The sequence below is a fragment of the Marmota flaviventris genome, chromosome 4 (genome assembly GCF_047511675.1).
Source record: "Marmota flaviventris isolate mMarFla1 chromosome 4, mMarFla1.hap1, whole genome shotgun sequence".
Taxonomy (NCBI): domain Eukaryota; kingdom Metazoa; phylum Chordata; class Mammalia; order Rodentia; family Sciuridae; genus Marmota; species Marmota flaviventris.
Genome location: NC_092501.1, coordinates 64,121,377 through 64,144,824, shown reverse-complemented (window position 1 = coordinate 64,144,824; position 23,448 = coordinate 64,121,377). Strand labels below are relative to the sequence as shown.

Below are 23,448 nucleotides of genomic sequence, written 5' to 3'. Positions count from 1 at the left end.
GAAAAACCTTGAGGCGGGTCTAGTGGGAGGAAATTAGGTCACTGAGACTGTGCCCTTGAAGGGCATATTGAGATCCTGGCCCCTTGTCCCCCTCTTCATGCTTCCTGGATGCCAGAAGGAGAACAGTTTTCTTCCACAGCATGCTCCTGCCAAGATGTACTGTGCCACCCTAAGTCCAAAGCAATAAGGTCAAATGATCATACACTGAAACTGTGAGCCAAAATACCCATTTTCTCCTTTTAAAAAGTTGACTGTCTCAGGGATTTTTGTCACAGTAATGAAAAATTAACACATTTATTAGTAAGATATGAATGAAAATGTTAAAAAAGTGCCATCTGTGGTCCCATGATTTGGATGCATTATGAACCAGGAGTTCTGATTAATCCAATTCTGTGAATCTGTTTCATTTAAAAAAATTATTATGAATTTGATTATTATTTTGAAGGAAAACTAAAACTGAAATGACTTCAGAATTAGTGTTAATGATACTATAAAAAAAAAAAACATTATTTCTTTTTTAAATACTTACCATCCTTTATAGTTTCTTTTGTTAAGCTTCTTCCATAGTGCTGATTTTGTGTCTCATAGCTATCAGAATGAACATGATAAACCTATCAAAAAGAGGAAAGAAAAACGGTGAACACTAAAAAAAGAATACTCTTTGACCACATGAGGTTAACCCAGCAATATGAGTTAAAGGCGAGTTAAAAATGAAATCAACCTATATCATTCATTCTAATAGTTTGAAAAGAAAAAAATCATGTACTCATATCAACAGATGCTGAAAAGGTATTTAACAAATTTAATATCCACTGTAGATAACCTTATCTATCTCAATCTACCAAAAGTTAGCATCAGGTTTAAAGGAAAAATAGGAAGTATTTCTTTTAAAATATAAAAAGCTTCCACAAAAAGTATTCTATCACAATGTCTTTTGTCATTATTATTATCTAATATTGTTCTGGAGTTAGTAGCAGATGCAAATAGATAAGACCAAAAAGTAGAGGTATAATCATATAAAAAGGACAATATAGAATTATTACTCTTCATAGGTAATTGCTGTAAACTAGAAATCGACTGAAAATGAATATAAACAATAAAAATCTGAAATGGTGATTAAGTACAAATTAGTAAACAGAAAACAATCTTTTATAATCATAAAACCAGTCAGAAAATGGAAAAAAGATCCCATTTACAAATAAAACCAAAAGATTAAGACATATAAACTGAGTAAGTATAAAATCTATATGAAGACATCTTTAGAACATTCCTAAAACAAACACCCATGAATGTTCTCCAAGAAGACAATTCCACTTCATAAAAGATATAAATTCTATTCAGATAATTTACAACTAACCACGTTAAGTTAATTCTAAAGTTCACATAGAATAGGTGTGGCATACCCCCATAGTCCCAACCAAGAGACTGAAGCAGGAGAATAGCTTGAGCTTAGGAATTTCAGGTGCTAGTTTGGACAATATAATGAGGCCCCAACTCAAAAAAAGGATTGCCCTTTCTTCCAAAAAACATTTCACTTAGAAAAAAACAGAAGAGCCAGGAAAAAACAAAACAGGACTAACCTTCCCTCCTACCAGATATTTAAAATATTTTAGAATCAAACGCATAAGAGAATTTAGTTATGTGATAATAGGATTTTAAACCAGTGAGAAAGGATGGATTATTTATCAAACAATGATACCTTATGCTGTACACCAAAGTAAATTCCAAATATATCAAAGACCAAAATGCACAAAATGAAATGATAAAAGTCCTCTTAACATGGAAGAAAGAATCCTTGAATAACATAATTAGAGAAGGCTTTTGCAACCAAAACTAAGAATTTTTATCCCATACAGTATGATTGTTTAGTGTTTTCCCATGCAGAAATCAAAATACAAATGAAAAACTAGCTGAGATTTATTATATGATGAATATAAGAAATGTTTACACTTAAGGAAAAACAAAGGATTTGAAGAGTTCACAGAAATCAAACAGCTCTCAAACTTACCAGGAATACAGCCCTTCCCTCTAAATGTGGCAACTGAAAAAGTCTCTTCTGGACATTGCCAAATGTCTCCCAGGGCAGCAAAATTGTCCCGGTTGAAAGACATGCTCCATGTCAGACAAATTGCCAATATCAGTCAAAATTATAAATGTACATGAGCCCAGCAATTTCCCTCTAAGGATTTATCCCAAGGATATGCTAGCACATTGATAAAATGAGGTAGGTCTATGGTCATTCACTGTAACATTACTTACAACAGCAAAAGACTAGAACTAGAAATCCATCAAAGGGAACTGATTAAATTATGGTATAACAATACTGTGCCACAATAGAAAGATCTCTGGTATATGTTAAGTGGGGGGAAAAGAGCAAAACACAAAATAGTATTCAAAGTAGGTTTTGTGATAATAGAACACACAGATGCCATATTTGTATAAGTTTAAAGTATCTCCACAAGGATACACTGCAGATAAAAAAAAAAACTATAATAAGATATCCTGTGTGGAGGTGAACTACTCACTATATGTTTCTATAGTTTTTGGAATCTAAACCATAAAAGTATGCATCTTCTCAAAAATTATTTTTAAGAAGCATTAAGAATATATTTAGGGGCTGGATTGTGGCTCAGTTGTAGAACGCTCACCTAGCGTGTGCGAGGCCCTGGGTTCGATCCTCGGCACCACATAAAAACTAAATGAAAACAAAGTTATTGTGTACAACTAAAAGAAATAAATATTTTAAACAAACAAACAAAAAATAATATATTTAGAAATTGATACATTTTAACTTCCAGTCTGATATGGCTAATTACCATTTAAAATGTTTCACCACATAGAAAAAGTTCAGACCACATTCTTTCTCACATATAGGCCTATTTAAGGCAGTAAGTGCTAGAGCTGGAACCCAGGTCCTCAAGTGTGCCAGGCAAGAGCTAGAACACTGAGCTACACCCCCAGCCAAAGAAAGACAATTTCTTTTGAACAAAATGGTACTATAAATGGAAAAAAAAAACCACCAAAGATTACATTCAATTACAGGACAAATTATTTTTTAAAAGAACTGTTTAACACAACTAAAACTTTTTTTAAAAAAATCATTATATATATATATATATATTTTTTTTTTTTTTACATGTTTCAAAAGGGTTTAGGGCTAGGGACATAGCTCAGTGGTAGAGCACATGTTTATTAACATGAGTGAGACCCTGAGTTCAATCACTAGGACCAATGAATAAACAAATAACCGTAAAATTCTGAGGCTGGGTGTGGTGACGCTTGCCTGTGATGCCAGCTACTCTGAAGGCAACACAAAAAGATGGCAAGTTCGTGGCAAGCCTGGGCAACTGACTGAGACCCTATCTCAAAAATAAAATTTAGAACAGGGTTGGGGACATAGCTCAGTCTTACCTAGCATGTGTGAGGCCCTGGGTTCAATCCCTAGTAACGTGTACACACACACACACACGTTCAAGATTCTAAAAGCACAGTTGTCACTATTCTATTATTCAGGAGCATATTTTCTGAGCCAAATTAAACCTCACATATGAGAACCTAAATTTCACATATAGACTAAAAGCTAAATAGTTTCAATGGAACTCCTTTATTGACTTTCTCTGTTCCTATGTTTATTTCTACTTCACTAAAACTGGAATGGAAAGAGATTTGAGAGTTTCTCCAATCTCTACTTACTGCCAACTTTTGGCCAGTAGCAAAGATATTTGTAAATCAAAAGATACTCCCACTGGATGCTATGCAGCTGCCTGCAATTCCAAGGGCTCCAGATGCTGAGGCAGGAGGATCACAAATTCAAAGCCAGCCTCAACCTCAGCAACTTAAAAGTTATACTCCCACCCTGAAAACACATGTGTAGCAACAAACAAAGGAATTTTTTAAAATGTCTAAGGAGATAGGATAAGGAGAATAGAATGCTGAGCAAAAGCAAGCTACTGCTCTTCTTGGTTGGTATTTCACCATATAATCTGCCCTTTCTACATGAATTGATGTCAGGAGCAAAAAATTCAAACATCTAAATACATTTCACATTAAATCTATTGATGGGAAAGAGAAATTTAAATCCCATGTTATAGAAAAACAGAAATATATAAAAATCTGATTTTTAGACAGTGTGGTCAATAAAGATCAAGCTTGCTTTTGCTCAGCATTCTATTCACCTTAGCATATCGCCTTAGACATTTTTAAAAAATTCCTTTGTTTGTTGCTACACATGTGTGTGTTTTTAGGGTGCGAGTATAACTTTCAAGTTGCTGAGGTTGAGGCTGGCTTTTTTCTCCAAGTAATCAGGAATCAGTAATTAGGAAAGGTAACCTCTCCAAAGGGCAAGTATTTCTTTATCAAAAATTTAAGTTTAAGCCAGGCACGATGGTTTATGCCTATAATTCAAGTGGCTTGGGAGGCTGAGGAAGATCTCAAATTCAAGGCCAGTTTCACCAAGCTGCTGAGGCCCTAAGTAACTCAGTGAGACCCTGTCTTGATATAAAATATTTTTAAAAAGGGCTGAGGATGTTGCTCAGTGGTTAAGCGCCCCAAGGTTCAATCCCTAGTACCAAAGGAAAAAAAAAAACCAATTAAGTTGCTGCCAAAAATATACTGGAACACTGGACTGGGGTTACGGCTCACTGGTACAACATTTGCCTCATATATATGAGGTAATGGGTTCAATCTTCAGCACCACATAAAAATAAATAAAATAAAAGGTATTGTGTCTCTTTTAGATTTATGTTTAAAAAATATAGATTTTTTAAAAATACTGGAACCACTAAAAACAAAATCATCTACAATCTTAAAATATATGTATTTAAAATGTTTCAGGTAAATTTTGCAAAATATATGTATTTAAAAATTTTTCAGGTGAATTATTTTGAGACAGGATCTCACGAAGTTGCTGAGGCTGCTCTCCAACTTGCAATTCTTCTGCCTCAGCCTCCTGAATTGCTGCTGGAATTACAGGTGTATGCCACCATGCCCAGCTCTACTCTTTCATAACACATATGTCAATAAACTTTGTTAAGTCAATGATTAGTCTTATTAGTCTATATGATCCTGAAATCAAGGAAACAGTATAACTGCTTAAAGACATTTAAAAATAAAAAATTCCTAAATTTTCACAGAAAATAAGCAAATTATTCTACCTACCAAACCTCTTCATTATAACAGGAAACATAACAAAAAAATTTTTTTAAAACCAATATACTGGGTAAACTTAATGGTCTATTTGATAATACCAAGAATTTATTTTAAAGGCATGACAATCCTGGCAATTTTTAAAGTTTGGAACATTAATTTCAAAATTATCCCACTCTGTCGTCATTACCAGTCTAAACAACCATTGTAATTTTTTAAAGTTCAATGAACTTACCACCCACTAAAGAAATTATTTTTTAAAAGTTAAAGTGTTTAAATCTGTCAATTAGATTTTGATGACTTTGGGATAGGCAATAGTTTCTTACACATGATACCAAAAGCACAAGGTTTTTTTAAAAAAGGAAAATAGATAAATAAATAGAATGGACTTCACAACTAAATACTTTTGTGCTTCAATGGACACCATCAAGAAAGTGAAAAGATGACCCACAGAACAGGAAAAAATAGTTATGAAATCAAGTGTTGATTAGATCATAAGGGATCTGTATACAACTCAGTAATAAAAATCAAGCCAATTGGAAGTGGACAAAAAATATGAACAGACATTTCTCTGTAGATAGACAGATAAAGGTCAATAAGTTCAAGAAAAGATGCTCAACTACATTAACCATTAGGGAAAAGCAAATCAAAACCACAAGACACTACGAGACATTTACCAGGTGGATCCCCTCCTCCCCCCCAAAAAGAATAAAAAAAGTAACATGGGTCAAGGATATGAGAAAATAATACTTTTGGTAGGAATGTAAAATGGTACAATTACTTTAGCAGCTTCTTAAAAAGCTAAACATAAACTTAACCATAGTAGCTACAAATTTCACATTTTAAGAAATCTACCCAAAAGAAATAAAACTCGTAAATAGAAACATTTACAGAAATATTCATTAAAAAGGAAATAACCCAAAGTCCCCCAATAAACAAGTGGAAAAATAAAATGTGTATTATCCATATAGTAGAATGTTATTCAGCAATTAAAGTACTAATATACGCTGCAACATGGATGAACCTTGAAAATACTAAAAAAAAATTAATATATTAAAATATTAAAAGAAGACAGTCATAAGACCACATTATTTTAATTATATGAAATGTCCAGAAGAGGCAAATCTACAGAGACAGAAAATAGATAAGTTGTCATATACCAATAGAGGGGTTGGAAAGATATGGGGAGTGACTGCTAATGAGTATAAAGTGTTTTTGAAGAGTGATTAAAAAAAGTAAATGTGGTGATGATTGTCCAACTACATAAATAGATGAAAATCAGTTAAATGTATACACTTCTCCTTCAATATCCACAGAGGATTGGTTCCAGGACCCCTTGCAGATAACAAAATCCAAGGACACTTAAAGTTCCATCTGTATCCTTTAAACCATCACTAGATAACTTATATTACCTAAAACAACGTAAATGTTTTATATAGTAATGCTTACAGAATAAGAAAAAAGTCTGTACAGTAGTACAAATGTGATTTTTTTAAAAAATATTTTTGATCTACAGTTGACTGAACTCATGAGTGCGGAACTCCCAGATACCAGAGGACAGCTTTGTTTATTTATTTTTACTTTTGTGGTGCTGAGAATCCAATCAGGAACTTGTCCATTCTAGACAAATGTTCTACCAATGAGCTATACCCCCAACTGGACTTTAGCTGAATGAATTCAAAGATATATAAGTTAAGTCTTAATAAAGCTACTTTTAAAGAAATACAAACAGGGGGCTGAGAATAAAGCTCAGCAAACTCAAGGACCTGGGTTCAATCCCCAGCACCACAAACAAAATTTTTAAAAAATATAAGGAAATGCAAACAAACCTTTATTTATCTAGGGAAGCAATACATCCTAGCAAAGCTAAATTACACAATGCCTTACTTATTTATCCTATAAGTGTACACTAAAGGTAATGGAAACCCAATAAAAAGTTTTTAAACAAGAGAATGTTGTGATTAGACATATATTTTACAATGTTTAGAGAGCAAATTAGAAAAGAGCAAAACTGAATTTGAGACCAAAGTTCAGAGAGGGACAACAGTGAAAATGAGACTCAAGAGATGTTTGGGAATCAAGAGATGGCTCTGAGGGATGACAGTGACTACCAGGTTTCTACTTTGTAAGACTGAATGTATGGCAGGTCATTCACTAAACAGGGAATAAGAGAGATTTGGTGTTACTGTTATGATCATTTGGGAGAGGGATAAATGTGTCAGTCGGTATTGGGTTTGAGATGTTTAAGTAAACATCTGGTAGGCTGTTACACACACAAATTAGAAGATATAAGACAAAGTGGAGGTTGAAGATATGCACATTTGGGAGTTATCTGTGAAACCAAAAAGAACAGAAAGCACTGTACAAAAAAAGAGACGGAGTATTAAAATGGAAACAAGAAATTACCACAACTTTTAAAGAATACACAGAAAGAAATGAGCTTTGGTAAAGGAGATTTCAAAGTGGTCTTAGACTGGAGGTGGGGTGTCACCAACACAAAGAAAAATGTCTCAAGGAGAACTTGGCCAATATTGAAGGCTGCTTTTCAAAGTAAAGTAAAATGAATAATGAAAAATGCTACTTAAATTTAGTGACATGGGGGTGTTATTAGGGACCTTAGTGAAGATCAATCTGGTAGCATGATGGGCAGAAGCCAGATTATAATGAGCTAGATTCTGAGTGGGAAGTAAAGAAATTGAAGTAACTAGTTTGGTTCTGAAAAGGAGACAAGTTAAATCTACAACAGGAGTGATTTTGATGTTCTGTTTTTTAAAGAATTGAGTGATTTGAACATATTTAAACCAAAAACAGACAGTGGATAGGCAGAAGTTGAAGATATAAGAAGACAAGAGAAGATCAATAGTTTAATATCCTTTTTACTGTTTTTATTAGCATGTTATGGTTATGCATAACAGTGGGGGTTAACTGTGACATATTCTCACGTGTATATAAGATAATTTGTTCTTTTTCATTCCCTAGTATTTCCCTTTTTCTTCCCCTCCTCTCTCCCCCAATCCCCTTCCCTTTACTTAGTTGGTCTTCCCTCTACTTATTAACTTTTTAAAAACTTGGTATATCATAATTACACATAAAAGCAGAATTCAATGTAATATATGCACACATTTACACAGGATAATTCAGTCAATTTCATTGTGCTGTTCCTACACTCTCCCACTCCCTGCAACCCCTTCTTCTACTCTACGGTTCTCACTTCTGTTTTCATGAGATCCCCTTTTTAAATTCCTTATTTCTCTCTAGCTTCCACACAAGATTTGACCCACAACTTTCTGTGTCTGGCTTATGTCATTTGGCATAATGTCCAGTTTCATACATTTGCCAGCAAATGACATAATTTTATTCTTCTTCATGGTGGAGTAGAACTCCAATTTACACACACACACACACACACACACACATTATGTATCTGGCAATTGTGAACTGAATTGTGCCGCTATAAACACTGGAATATAAACAGTAATACAGTATGCTGATTTCAGCTCTGGGATAGATTCCAAAAAGTGGAATAACTGGGTATATGATGGTTCCATTCCAATCTTTTGAAGAACACCCATACCGATTTCCATAGTGGTGATACTAATCTGCAGTCACACAATGTTTAAGTGTTCCTTTTTCCCCATATCCTCACCAGCATTTATTTATATCCTTGATGTTTACCATTCTAAATGGTGAGATGAAATCTCAGTGTAGTTTTGATTTGTTGAGGATTTGGAACATTTTTTTCAAGTATTTCTTATTCATTTTTATTTCTTCTTTAGAGAAATGTCTGTTTAGTTCATTTGCCTATTTATTGACTGGGATGTTTTACTGGTGCTGAGACTTTTAAGTTCTTTAAATATTGAAAAAGTAGCTGGCAAAGATTTTTTCCCATATGAAAAGGAAGGATCTCTTTTCACTTTTTTTTTTTTTTTTTTTTTTTTGGTATTGGGGATTGAACCCAGGGGCACTTTACCCCACTGAGCTATATACAACCTGAGTCCTTTTTATTTTTTAAGACAGGGTCCCACCAAGTTGTTGAGGTTGGCCTCCAACTTATAATCCTCTTGCCTCAGCCTCTCAAGTCATTGGGATCACAGGCATTTTTTGCTACACCCAGCTCTCTTTATACTTATCTCCTTTGCTATTCAGAAGCTTTTTAATTTGATCCACTCCACTTATGATTCTTGGTTTTATTACTCGAGCTTTAGAACTTTTACTAAGGAAGTCACTGCCTAAGCCTATATGTTGGAGTGTTGACCCAATGTTTTCTTCTATTAGTTGCAAAGCTTCTGTTGTAGTTCTAAGGCGTTTGATCCATTCTGAGTTGACTTTTGTGCAAGGAGATAGATAGGGGTCACCTTTCATTCTTCTGTATATGGATATCCAGTTTTCTCAGCACCATTTGTTTAAAAAGGCTGTCTCTTTCCTCCAACATTGTTTTTTAGCTCCTTTGTCAAGGATGAGATGACTATACCTGTGTGGGTTTGCTTGTGTCTTCTATTCTATTCCACTGATCTTCATATCTCTTTTTATGAAAACACCATGCTGTTTTTGTTATAATTCTATAGTATAATTTGAGGTCAGATATTGTGATACCTGCAACCTTATTCATAGTGCTCAGAATTGTTATGGCTATACTGGGTCTTTTATTAGTCCATATACATTTTAGGACTGTTTTCATTCTTGTCCATCTACAACTAAATAAATAAATAAAATTTATAAAAAATAGATATAAATATTATTAAAATATTAGCAATTAGTATTTTAAAACACATAAAGAAGATTGCATTTCATGATCAAGTTGGTCATTCCCAGGATATAAGATTGATTCAACATACACAAATCAATAAATGTAACTCATCACATAAGTAGAATTAAAGACAAAAATCACATGATCATCTTAATAGATTCTGAAGTCAAATTATCTCTACTTGCAAACTCTAGCACTCATTCATGTTAAAAACGCTGAAGAAACTACGGACAGAAATATAAAGGCTCTTGCAATAGTGGGAGAGAGTGAGACCTAGAGGATATAAAGAAGGGATGCCTTTAGACAAAAGGATTAAAAATTTTCCAATTCAACAGGAAGGAACACAAGGAAAACAGCAATTGTAGGTAAGGTATAAATATTTGTTAGCAGGAAATTAAGGTAAATCCTATCTGATGGTTTTTATTTTTTCTAAAGTGAAAGACAAAAGTCATCCACTAAGTGAGAAAATGGGAGGGTAAGAAATTTGAAAAGAGTGGAGGTTTAAATAGCTGTCCAGTCAGATTGCTATGGGATATCTACTTCTTGTTTTAATATTATTCCATTACTTTTCTGTATACCCACAATTTATCGTTATCTAAAATGAAATAATGTTTGGGTGATTTTTCTTGTTTTGTTTACAATCATATCAAATTCAATTGTGCAGTTATTACTAACTATCACACTAACAATTACCTATAATGTTTCCTATTAGCTCTCCTGTTTAAAATGCAAAAGACTCACATATTATCTTACATGATGATTTCATTATGTTTATATAAGTAAGCAATCATTTGGCATTATCCACAAATTTTATCTCCACACACCTAGAAGACATACCATTTGTTTAGAAAATTTTATTCCATATTATTTCCCAACTGCGTGGTACTGTCTGCACAACAGCCTGAAAAATTCTCTCTCATCCTCGTGTAGTCTGTAATTCAACTCGTGACTTGGTTTTTCCCACCATCAGAAGTGAAATCTATTTCCCAACCCTATCAGCTGAACAACACTTGCAGTTCCTGCTGGTGTGTGCCTCTTGGAATGTGGTACTGTGACATGAAAAAGCTTAAGCTAGCCTTCTGACAGATGACATCACATATAAAAGCCAGTCAACAATCAGTGCCAACTTGTAGACCAAGAGCAAGGTCATTTTAAACCAGCAAGTCCCAGTTGAGTTATCTGACACCAGCAACCACATAAGGAGCTGTGGGTGAAACCGATGAAAGAACAATCTCCCTAACCACAACTCGAACTATGAATCCAAAGGTCGAAAGAGAAAAGAAGTTTTGGCATTCTAATATATAGAAAGGAACCCATAGATAACAATGATGTACCGTATATTTTTTTAAAACTAGAAAAAAGAATTGGGAATATTTTCACCACAAAGGTAAATATTTGAGGTGATAGATATGTTTACCCTGATATGAATATTAAACACATATCAAAACATTACATGGTATGCCATATATGTAAAACTATTTTGTATCAGTTAAAATCAAAAACTAAAAATGCCAGTCAACAGAATTATTAGGAAATAAAACAACTATTTTAAACCACAAAGGTTGAAGCAACCTATATTTTAATTTATTTTCCATTTTAAAAATATAGTAAAATTACTGAATATATAAATAGCACAATTCTCTGGGAAATCATACAAAACATCACATTTACTTTTAATGTTTATTTTGCAACTAAACTTAAAGCTTCTTTAAAACAAAATTACCAAAGTTATAATGCTGAGGTTCAGTTGTTTATTTATTTAATCACCTACTATGTACCAGGACCAGAGACACTAACCATATATCAGTGAACAAGAGATAAAAATCCCTACCTTAATTACCTAAGGTATATAATTCATACATTGGGGAGTTATAGATAATCTAATTTCAAAACATTATCTTCTGATATATTAGTATTATAATGATATTCATAATTTTTCAAGGGAAAAACACAGAAAGAAAAATGTATATAGTTATGCCAATAATAACTCTTACCCTCATGCCAAGCACCAAGAACCCAATCTCTTCCATTAATGGGTACTTGCTGACCTGTTGCTGAATCTTCTCGGATGAGGCAAAAGGATCATAGCTTTTTCGCCCGATCTTTACATCCATTATACAGGGCTTATTAAATTTATGGGTCACATCTTCCAGTTTTAGGTATAAATCTGTTATTAAAGAAAAACCTTAATTAGAAATAGACAAATTACTACTCAAGTAACTGTCAAGAAAAAAACAAAATGAGAAGTTCAGGGGCTGGGGTTGTGGCTCAGCAGTGGAGTGCTCGCCTTGCACATGCGAGGTCCTGGGTTCGACCCTCAGCACCACATAAAAATAAAGTTATTAAATATATATATATACACACACACAAAGAAATAAGTTGAAATAAATTTAGAGTCTGTACTTATTACTCTTCTACCTAAAAAAAAAAAAGAGTGACCAACAAATTTATAACAAGTATAAAATATCACTGACAAACTCTAGCAGGAGATGAATTTAATAAGTATTCAACTATAAGCAAAAGGTATAAAGTAGATAATAAGGTTTCCACTGGCATCAAAAAGGCAATAACGGGGACAGGGGTTGTGGTTCAGTAGTGGAGCGCACATCTAGCATGTGTAATGCATTGGGTTCAATCCTCAGCACCACATAAAAATAATGTTAAAAAAAAATGTTAAAAAAAGGGCAATAATATTATTTCAAGAGCTGTCCCAGAATACATTCATACCCCTTTTGAATACTATTTATGGTATCTATGTATTGTTCAGCAAAAGATCTTAGTACTTTAACAATATTTATTTTCCATTTAAAATTAGTAATTGGAGGCAGGCATGGTGGCGCATGCCTGTAATACAAATGATTCCAGAAGCCTAGATGGGAGGATGGCAAATTCAAAGCCACCTCCTAGCAAGGCTCTAAGCAACTCAGCAAGGCCCTGTCTCAAAAAATAAAAAAACAGTGGGGATGTGGCTTAGTGGTTAAGTGTCCCTGGGTTCAATCCCTGGTACCCCCCACAAAAAAAAATCCAAACGATGGTCATTGCAAATATACATTTCAGTCTTACTAGTTTCAAAGAGAAAACAAATATCTTGCTTTTTAGAATGCAGCATTCCCCAAAAGTTGGTCTGTAAATCACTTTGGCATTCTGCTTGCATGTTCCCACAGAAAACTTAAATGGAGATTCAAGAATAAAATTATAAAAGCCCCAGTTATTATACACAGATGAGCTGCTTATAGTTGGAGTTTGAAAGGAAGGTCCAATGAGGAAAAAAGTATGCAAAGAAAATTTTTTCCCTTTTCCTAGGTAAAATAATATCATGATTCATTTTCATTTATGAATGTACTAACAAGCATTTCTCCTGAAAACTTTTCAAGATAAGGGAAGATTATATCCTGCTATCTATCAACATAAATAAGGTCATACAAAGAGCAGATTTTCTCAGAATTAAATAAACAGGTACTAGAGGTAAGAGAAGACTTACCCTCTGATGTCCTTTTCTTTGTTCCTGTCTCACCAGACTAGCAAAGTTATTAAATTACAAATATACACACACACACTATATATATATACAACCTATATACATATACATATATACATATACATATATACATATACATATATACACGCACATATATATATCTTCCCCTCCAGCAGAACCAAAACTGAGATAACTTAGTTAGGGTTTAAAAAATTTTAAGCCCCTTAGATTTAAAAGGCATACATCTGCCACGTGTGGTGGCACACACCTTAATTCCAGAGACTCAGGAAACTGAGGTAGGAAGAACAGGAGTTCAATGTCAGTCTCAGCATCACAGTGAGACCCTGTCTCAAAAAAAAAAAAAAAAAAAAAAAAAACAATAAAAAGTTGGGGATGTTTAAATGGTAAAGTACCCCTGGGATCAATCCTCAGTAATACAAGAGGGGAAAAAAAGAGGGAGAAAGATCTTCTTCCTCAAGAGAAAAATGTTCTCCCTTAGACAAAGGAATACGGGAGGAAGGTTATGACTATACCCAAGTTAGGACCAATATGACAAAAGAGCAAATGTAACCCATGAGAGCAGCACCAACTGTATAAGAAGCAAATGTAACCCATGAGAGCAGCACCAACACTTCTAAGACATCTTCAACAGGATAAGAAAAAACAAAAGGTCTGGACACAAATATAACAAGTGTAGGCAGTAAACATGGGACAAGTGGGAATGTCCTGATAAAGGAGCTGGAACACAGTCAAGTTTCTATACTTTAAAAGACAACCAAGTGATGTAGGAGAAGATATGCAGTGTCCTTCAGTCTTTCCTACCATCTCGAATCAAGCAAAAGAGAGGAAACAGATCCATCTTCTCTCTTATATATATAGCTGTATAAGAACTTCAGTACCATGGCTTCAATTCCAAATATCAGAAAAGACTAAAGATTCTGTTATGGTAGATCCTTAACATTCAAATTATCATCATTGATTTGGAGACAAAAGAACCCAAAAATCTTACTAAGACAAGCTGTCCATGGGAGTAGAAATGCAGCAGGAAAACCCCATATCTATATCTCAGTATAAGGTTATTTTCCCCTTGTTGATTTGGTGATTAAAAACAAACTTTCTTTTTTTATTGATCCTTTTTAGTTATAATATATAACAGTAGAATTCATCTTGATATAATTATATAAGCATGGAATATCTTATTCTAATTAGGACCCCATTCTTGTAGATGGTGAGACTCACTGTGGTATATTCCTATATGAGAATAGGAAAGTTATATCAGTTTCATTCCACTGTCTTTCCTTTTCCTATCCTCCCTCCCTTCCCCTCATTCCCCTTTGTCTTATCTACTGAACTTTTTTCTATTCCCACACCCCCCACACATTGTAGGTCAGCTTCTATATACCAGCTAAAACACTCAACCTTTGTTTTTTGGTTTTTTTTTTTGGATTGGCTTAGCACAATAGTCTCCATATCCATCCACTTACTGGTAAATGTCACAAAGCCATTCTTCTTAATGGCTGAGTAATACTCCATTGTTATATGTACCACATTTTCTTTATTCATTCATCTGTCATTTGTTTATGATAAAATAGAACTGATAGAAGCTGGGATAGAGACTTTGCAAGTCTGAATATAAAAATCCCTATTTTTTCTCTCTTTTTGGAAAGGAGGAAAGTATAAATGTAAACTACTTATAGTATAAATATAATACTTTGCTGAATTATGAGTGTTTGCCCTTTCCAATCCTACTTCCCAGTGGGAGTTTGGGCTTGGCCCTCCTTTCTCACTCTATGAGAGAGTCATTTCTTCTGTAAATAGAGATGAGTGTAACGGATTTTATTTGATTTTTATTTTCACTGGCTCAATTCACTTTACTTTCAGATTCTTGATGTAACTTTATGATTGAAATGATCAAATAATTGCTACATTAATTATTACTAGCTTTCAGAAATAAAACCTAAAGTTAAGGCCTACTGAGGGTTGGTTCGGTGTTTTGTTTTAGTTCTCTGAACTCAATTTTCTCTAAATAAAAATAAGAACTTGAGAGTCTCATATCATTTTTTCCAAATTATTAAAAGTAAACACCAAAAGCTGTTTTAAAGATACAGAGTTCTTAGGAAAGAAATGTTGTTATGAATTCCAAGTAAGCTTCTGAAGAAGGTAAGCAGGAAAAAAAACTGGGACATGATCTGAACACTGAGATTGTTACTGTTCTTTTATAATCTGTCATCTGTATATAAATCTGAGTATTAATTCACTCTGAAAAATGCTACTAGTAAATTCTTTCCACAGAACACAGCTTAATTCAAAGTAGGTCAATCTGGAGATTCAGTTACTTATATGATCAAAGGCATTTTCTACAGACAGCTTCATAAGGTAATGCTACAGACTGGATAACAAAGGGCACTTTTTCAGCTAGGCCCCTCTGGGGGTAGAATGGAGCAGTACTTTTCCATTTGTAGGTCACTACCCATTATTTCAACTTAATAGATGAAAGAATGAGAAAATATGAGACTGTCTTATATAACCTAAGACTAAATAAATATTGTTATGGGGTTGGTTTCAATCTTAGAAACACTGAGCTGTGATGTAAAAATATATTTATTACTCGTCACAGGCAAAGAATTTTTACAACACTCAATTTGACTAAATAGAATGTCACTGGGTATTACAGTGCCAGCTCAAGAGCTATCCACAGACCCTCAGAAGTGATTTGTTTGCAGTCATTGTCACACTTTGGAATTCACTGAGGAAGGAGTGAATCTGACACAACCTTGGCCAGTCTTACCAATTTAGAACAGGGATTCAGAAAAAAACCTGTTGGTGACATCTCTGAGTCTACTTGAGGAGCTAGCACAAGATCGCCAAGGACAGAAGAGGAAGGATTAAGAAAACTACAGAGAGAGATAGCCCTGGGTTTTTATACAATTTGGTTTCTAATTCTGGTCCCATCTTGGGCTCAGATATGTAACTCTTGGCTTTCATAAGATACCCCTGTATCCTTATAAATAAAGTCTCCCTTTTTGTTTAATCAAGTTCATTTCTAGAACTTACATCTAAAGAATTTTAACCAAAATGATCAAGTTTAAAACAATTACTTTGGAAGCACAGAAATAAGTTCAGATCTCAACTCTACCATGTATTAGTCTGTGACCTCAGTAGCACTTCTCTATACCTCAAATATATATAAAATGGAAATGATTTTAGAATCTACCACAGGGATATCACAAAGATTAAATGAGATACTGTATGGCACAGTGTCAATACTAGTTCCACAAATGAAGGTTACAACATTCCTTTACTTCAAAAGTAAAATTGCATATACTCTACATATAATTATCACACAAGGTACTGTTCTGGGATATATAGGTAAACAAAACAGGTAAAATCCTTGTCTTTACAGAGCTACTTTTTAAGAGTATAAATAGCATTTTATTTAACATAATGCCCGGTGCATATCTGACACTAACTGAACACTTATTAATTTTACCTATAAGTATATATAAATATTAAACATGTATAGCATTGATAAATATTAAAATCTGCCAACTAGATTAGACCAACAATGAGATTCAGGTCAAACTTCAATATTCAGTATAAACAAAAATATAAAATGATTCTATTAAGTGTATGCATACCCTTCCTATAAGTTAACAACTAAAAAATAAAAAGACAGTCACAACCCAATTAAGCATTTAATAATGGATATTTATCAACCCTGAGACTAATATCAAGTCTTAGCCTACAGTTAAATAGTAACAAAAACATCTATTACATATTGATTTTATCTCAAGTTAAAATATTTGCCATGATTACAAAACACAATCCTGCCAAACAGGGCCTTATAATTGCTCAACTGTTATAATAAATTGGCTAAATCTACTCACTTTTCCATCTTACTAGTTCAATACTTTCTTGCTCAAACATTGCCAGCTTGCTTTTTTTTTTTTTTTTTTTGAAGTCTGAAGAGTTACAGATTAATTGAGATCATAGATGTTAAAGATTACTGCACTAAATATGGAACCATTTTTAATGCTATATTAATGATTAAAACAATGATGGCAAAAAGAAGATATGTTCTAAACTGCATCAAAAAATCTGATGGACTAAAGATAGGATAAATATGCTGTATCTGGAATAGTTTAGGTTTACTATGACCAAGATCAAGAATGTAAATTAGACTATATGATGTTTGTAAATTCTTACAATATAATGGTATGATTAGCTTGTAAGAGTTTGAATATTAAAAAATACAGCTGATTTTTACATATATATGTATGTATGTTGGTACAAATTATAAAGATAATGTAAGTAATTAGATTTAATTTTCAAACTGTGGAAACTCTCTACTCAGGACAATTTATTCTTAAAAAGCCAGTCCTCCAGAGGTCTTAGGCCTGGCGTTTGTTAACCCTAGATCTAAGAGAGACATTCTGTAGATTAGTGATGGTATCTATATAATAAATAAAAGGATATATATTCTTCATAAATATGTAAAGGTCATTTCATGAGGTCATAGTAACCAGAAATGTAGTTAAGAGGCTATAGTCAATCCAATATTTATACATTAATTCATTTAAAAAATATATATAGAACTAGTATAGTTAAAAAAACATTGTGGGGGCTGGGGTTGTGGCTCAGGGGTAGAGTGCCTGCCTCATACACATGAGGCACTGGGTTCAAGTCTTAGCACCACATAAAAATAAATAAATAAAATAAATATATTGTGTCTATCTGCAACTAAAAAAATATTTTTTTAAAAAAAATTGTGGTAGAAATAATTCCAAAATATACTTCATGCTATTATAAACAGACTATTAAGATTTCTCATTGGCTTTACCAAGAACATTTTTAGTATGCTTAAAATATTTATATATTTTCATGTTGTTGATCATAATATAAGATTATATAGGTTACTGTGAATGAAAAAAACTTTTCTATCTTGTTAAATATATATAATTCGCATGCTGGGTATGGTGGCACATGCCTGTAATCTCAGCTTCTTGCAAGGCTAAGGCAGGAGGATTCAAGTTCAAGGCCAGCCTGGGCAACTTAGCAAGAGCCTGTCTCAAATTGTCTATATAATATTTATATATTATATAGACATATATATTTATATGTATATTTATATATTTATATATATATATGTATGTATATTTGTGTATAAATATACATATATATTATTAGGGGCAGGAATATAGCTCAGTGGTAGAACACTTGCCTGGCATACAGGAGCCCCTGGGTACAATCCCCAGTACTGTCAAAACACACTCACACACACACACATACACGCATGCAAGCGCACACACGTATATAAAATTATTGTTGGGCTGGGGATGTGGCTCAAGCAGTAGCGCGCTCGCCTGGCATGCGTGTGGCCCAGGTTCAATCCTCAGCACCACATACAAACAAAGATGTTGTGTACGCTGAAAACTAAAGAATAAATATTAAAAAATTCTCTCTCTCTCTCTCTCTAAAAAAAATTATTGTAAATGTAAATTACATACGATACTTATATTGTTTTATAATATGTTAAGTATAAAAAATTCCTATAGGGTTGGGGTTGTGGCTCAGTGGTAGAGCATTTGCCTAGCATGTGTGGGGCACTGGGTTCGATTCTCAGCACTACATATAAACAAATAAATAAAGGTTCATCAACTAATAAAATATTTTTTTAAAAAAACCTATAGTAAATTTTCTACTGCTTGAACATAGCCTTGATACTGTAAGAAAGAGAGCCAGAAAACTTCCCAGCATCAAGGGAAGAAAATCAGAAACATCTGAATTATGAAAAAAAAATTTAAAATCATGGATAACTAAACAATAAAGATGAAGGCAACTAGCCATCTGTTTAAAAGGAGTCAGGGTGGGGGACACTCAGGGAATTGAAAGATGACTTATTCAAGTTCCCCTTAATGAACATTAATGATTATATAAATTATTAAAATATGAATTCCAAGTTTCAGTACGTTTTTCACCAATTTTATCTGTACAATCTACTATACTTTTTAAAAAAATTTTTTTAGTTGTAGATGAACACAATGCCTTTATTTTATTTATGTATTTTTATGTGGTGCTGAGGATCAACCTAGTGCCTTAAAAGTACCAGGCAAGCATTCCACCACTTAGCTATAACCCCAGCCCTACTATCTTCTTTTCTGAATCTGCCAAAAAAGGAGTTAAGGCCAGGTGAAGAATCACCACAAAAAATTAAGCCAAATGCAAAAAAGGAGAGATAATTGCTTTTCCACATCAATATCCAGCCATTTTTTTTTTCCAGAAAAAAAAGTTTATAGTAGAAAGAATTCTAAGTAGAGACTGTGAGCCCCCAAATTTGGAGTAAAGGGAGGTGAGGAACGGATGTGTGCTGGCTTGTTTCAGTACATGCTTCCTGAAACCTGATTAGAGCGTGAATCCAGAAACCTACCAATTCTATTTGAAAACTCTCCATCTGCTCAAACCTACTTCATGTTCTTGATGTTAAACTTTTCTATCACTCCAAATAACTATCGAATATCTAAAGGTCTCTTTATGGTACATGTAATATACTTCTAAGTGCTTATACACAAGTACAAATGAGATTTATTACATATAACTAGCCCCAAATCTTCAAAGATAATTGCCAATAAATATGAATATTAATATTAAAAACATTCTACCAGGGACTGGGGTTGTAGCTCAGTGGCAGAGCACATGCTTAGCATGTATGAGGCACTGGGTTCAATCCTCAGCACCACATAAAAAAATAAACAAAATCATTGTGTCCATTTACAACTAAAATAAAAGAAAAAAAATCCCACCGGCCATGTTCTAAAATTAGATAATGGTGATGACCGTAAAACTCTGAATACACTAAAAACCACTGAATTGTATGTTTCAAATAAGTGAGTTTTATAATATGTAAATTACATCTCAATAAAGCTGTCAGGGGCTAGGGTTGTGGCTCAGAGGTGGAGCGCTCACCTACCTACCATGTGTGAGACACTGGGTTTGATCCTCTGCACCACATAAAAATAAAATGAGGATATTGTGTCCACTTATAACTAAAAAGTAAATATTTTATAAATAAATAAATAAAGCTGTCGAAAATTCAAAAGAAAATAATGTATGTGGTCAGCGATTATGCTTCAAGTTGCTATATAATAATCTCGTTGAGCAAATTGGCTTTATGACTTTTACTATTTTCAGCATTTTACTACTTTGGATTATGAAGGAAAAAACTATTAGTTTTATAAAACACTTCCCTGAGGGGCTGGGGTTGTGGCTCAGTGATAGAGCACTCACCTAACATGTGTGAGGCACTGGGTTCTATCCTCAGCACCACATAAAAAAAAATAAATAAACAAAACAAAGTATTGTATCCATCTTCAACAAAAAAAAATTTTTAAATAATAAAATAAAACAAAACACTTTCCTGAGAACATAAGGTGCCCACACCAAGTTTTAAAAATAATGTCATTAATTTAAATTATGTAAAGCACAGATACAAACCATATTAAATAATTAATACTTTATTAAATTTTAAATCTACTAAAATATTTGTTTTCATGATTTTGTACCCTAAACGTACGTGTAAGCTGGCCATCTTACATTTATTTTACTTATAATCAAAAGGTTAAAAGTAGAAATATGATTCCATGAAGTCTAGCAAAGTTTAAACTGAGAAATCTGCATGGTGCAGTTTTGTCCAACACCTTCCAAAGCAAATAAAGTAGGAAAGGAATAGGAAATTGTCTGAGGCAGTGTTAATATCACTGGACCATTCCATATCATGTATACTTTATGACCTGTCATTTTTTGCCTACTATTTAAATTTTCTACCCTCTTTTTTATTTTCCTCAACTCATCTTTTCATCTTCCTAGCACTAAAATCTCCAGTTATATTCAACTAATAGAATTAGTGTTTTATAAGACAATTTAACATAACATACAGAAAATGAGCTCAAAGAGTTTACTGTTATCAAGTGCTCAACTTGCAGATAACTAAGCTAGAAGCAACTTAGTGAGACCCTGTCTCACTAAAAATAAAAAGGGCCAGGAATGTTGCACAGTAGGGACCCTGGGTTCAATCCCTGGTACCAAAAAAATAAAGAATAAAGAAAAGAAATTACCTTCAGACTACAAGGTGCATATAATCATGAATTTCATGATTAGGCCTAGCTCCCATCAAGATATCTCATATACATATGCAAATATTCCAAAATCTGAAAAACTCACAAACCTGAAACACTTCTGGTCCCAAACATTTCAGATAAAGCATATTCTGTCTTATGTTAACAGAGCCTGAGCTCACTTTCAGTTTTTCCATACAATTGAAGAACAGGACAGTCCTAAACATACAAAGGAGCCATCAATTTACAACTAACCTAACTGATGATAATCACAGGGAGATACCATGATTTCTTACTAATGAAACTTGGCATACCAAGTCAATGAGTTGAAGGAAACAAATGAGGAGAAGAATAAGCTCAAAGTGGAGTCTCCTTGTCTTTCTACTCTCAAAATGTAGTTCAAGATCTACATCAGAAAACTTGTACCTTTTATTTACAAATCATATCACTAAACTCAAACCTGAATAATCAAAATGTCTGAATGCCTATAAATTTGCATTTTAACAAGACTACAAAAAATGAAAAGGGATGGGGATGTAGCTCAATGATAGAGTGCCTTTGGGTTCAATCCTCAGTACTACCAAAAATGAAAAATAAAAATACTATAGAGGTTATTCTTTTTTTTTAAACACAGCTATGCTTATTTTTGTTAGTGTTTACATATCTTTTCCTGTCCTTTTACTTATTCACATCCTTGTTTCCTTATAATTAAAATGTGTCTTTGTTGCCTCCTATAAACAAAACAAAGCTAATATTAACTTTTTCAATTCAGTCTAATAATATTTTTAAAATTTTAAATGAATTTGTTGATTTATAATTAACATAATTACCAGTTTTAAGTCTAACATTTTGCTATTGATTTCTGTATCAATCAGCTTTTTCAATGCTATGACTTAAGACCCAACCAAAACAACTGTAGAGGAGAAACTATAGGTTATTCTTAAACTTATTCAAACAATGGCTACTCGCTTAAATTCTACCTGCTCCAGCAAAATTATTCAAGGGGTAGATACTGCTGCAAGTATTAACTAATACTAAGAAAATTAAATTCTTAATATATGATTATTTTATCCTCTAAGGAACTTTGCAGTGCTTTTCAAAAGACCGCAACTTAAAGCCTGAAGGCAGGGGTGAAGAAGGAAGATAGAATAGAGAGAAGTCATGCAGAGAAATTCGTTTTCTTGAATTTTTTTATTACTCAAAATAGAAAGAGAAATTATATAATAAGTGAGGAAAGAAGAACATATATAAATTAAAACAGTATTAAATACTAGTATATACACTTTCATTCAACTATAACAACAGTCTGATCATTAACTTATATATGCCATTTAAGAAAATGGTTATGGTAAAGCAAAAGTTTTAATAAGCTTTGTTTAGTGAGGTGATGAAAGATTAGTAAGAAGACATATATTCTGTATTTTTATAATACACACTAATTTTCCCTTTATATAAACTCAGAAAACCAATCTTATGAACTGAAACTAGAAGCTGTACTTTTAAGAAAGTATTACCATTTGGTGCAGTGGGAGGTGACCAGATGCCATAATATTTTGGCAAATATTTTCGAAGCTCTAGAAGAACACCATCACTACAATCAGCAGCATAAACCTGAAACAAAGAGAAATATAAAACTGGTTAGTTTCTTATTGTTGCCCTGCACATTTCTCAAACACAATATCACTGACTCAATTATCTGGTGTGAGTTTTAATTGGAAATAAATCTGGAGTAAGCAAAAAATATCACTATGTCTCCAATGAAAAGCTATGTGTTATTTAAAACACATTTTCCTTGGTTCTCTAATACTACCCTTTCACTGTCCTTTGGATTATTTCACAACAGTGTAAGTTGCAGGTAACTGACATCAAATGCAAAATAATTCTTAACCCTAAATATGTAAATAAGTTTTGGTCAGAGGAGATTCAATGAACAATTAACTGCTCTCCATGCCCCAGGGAAGGAGGGA

At 33.2% G+C, this 23,448-nt stretch overlaps 1 protein-coding gene across 2 annotated transcripts in view; it reads right to left on the bottom strand.

Moving 5' to 3' along the window:
* Ipmk (inositol polyphosphate multikinase) overlaps positions 1 to 23,448 on the bottom strand; it is a 50,406-nt gene that overhangs the window by 5,972 nt on the left and 20,986 nt on the right. Inside the window, exons 3-5 of one of the 2 annotated variants that reach the window (XM_027931309.2) lie at positions 22,996 to 23,092; positions 11,887 to 12,059; positions 530 to 611 (exon numbers count right to left, since the gene is read on the bottom strand). In XM_027931309.2, coding sequence (XP_027787110.1) covers positions 530 to 611; positions 11,887 to 12,059; positions 22,996 to 23,092 — 352 coding nt within the window. The remainder of the gene's footprint in view (positions 1 to 529; positions 612 to 11,886; positions 12,060 to 22,995; positions 23,093 to 23,448) is intronic. The other variant, XM_071611243.1, reaches the window with a different exon arrangement.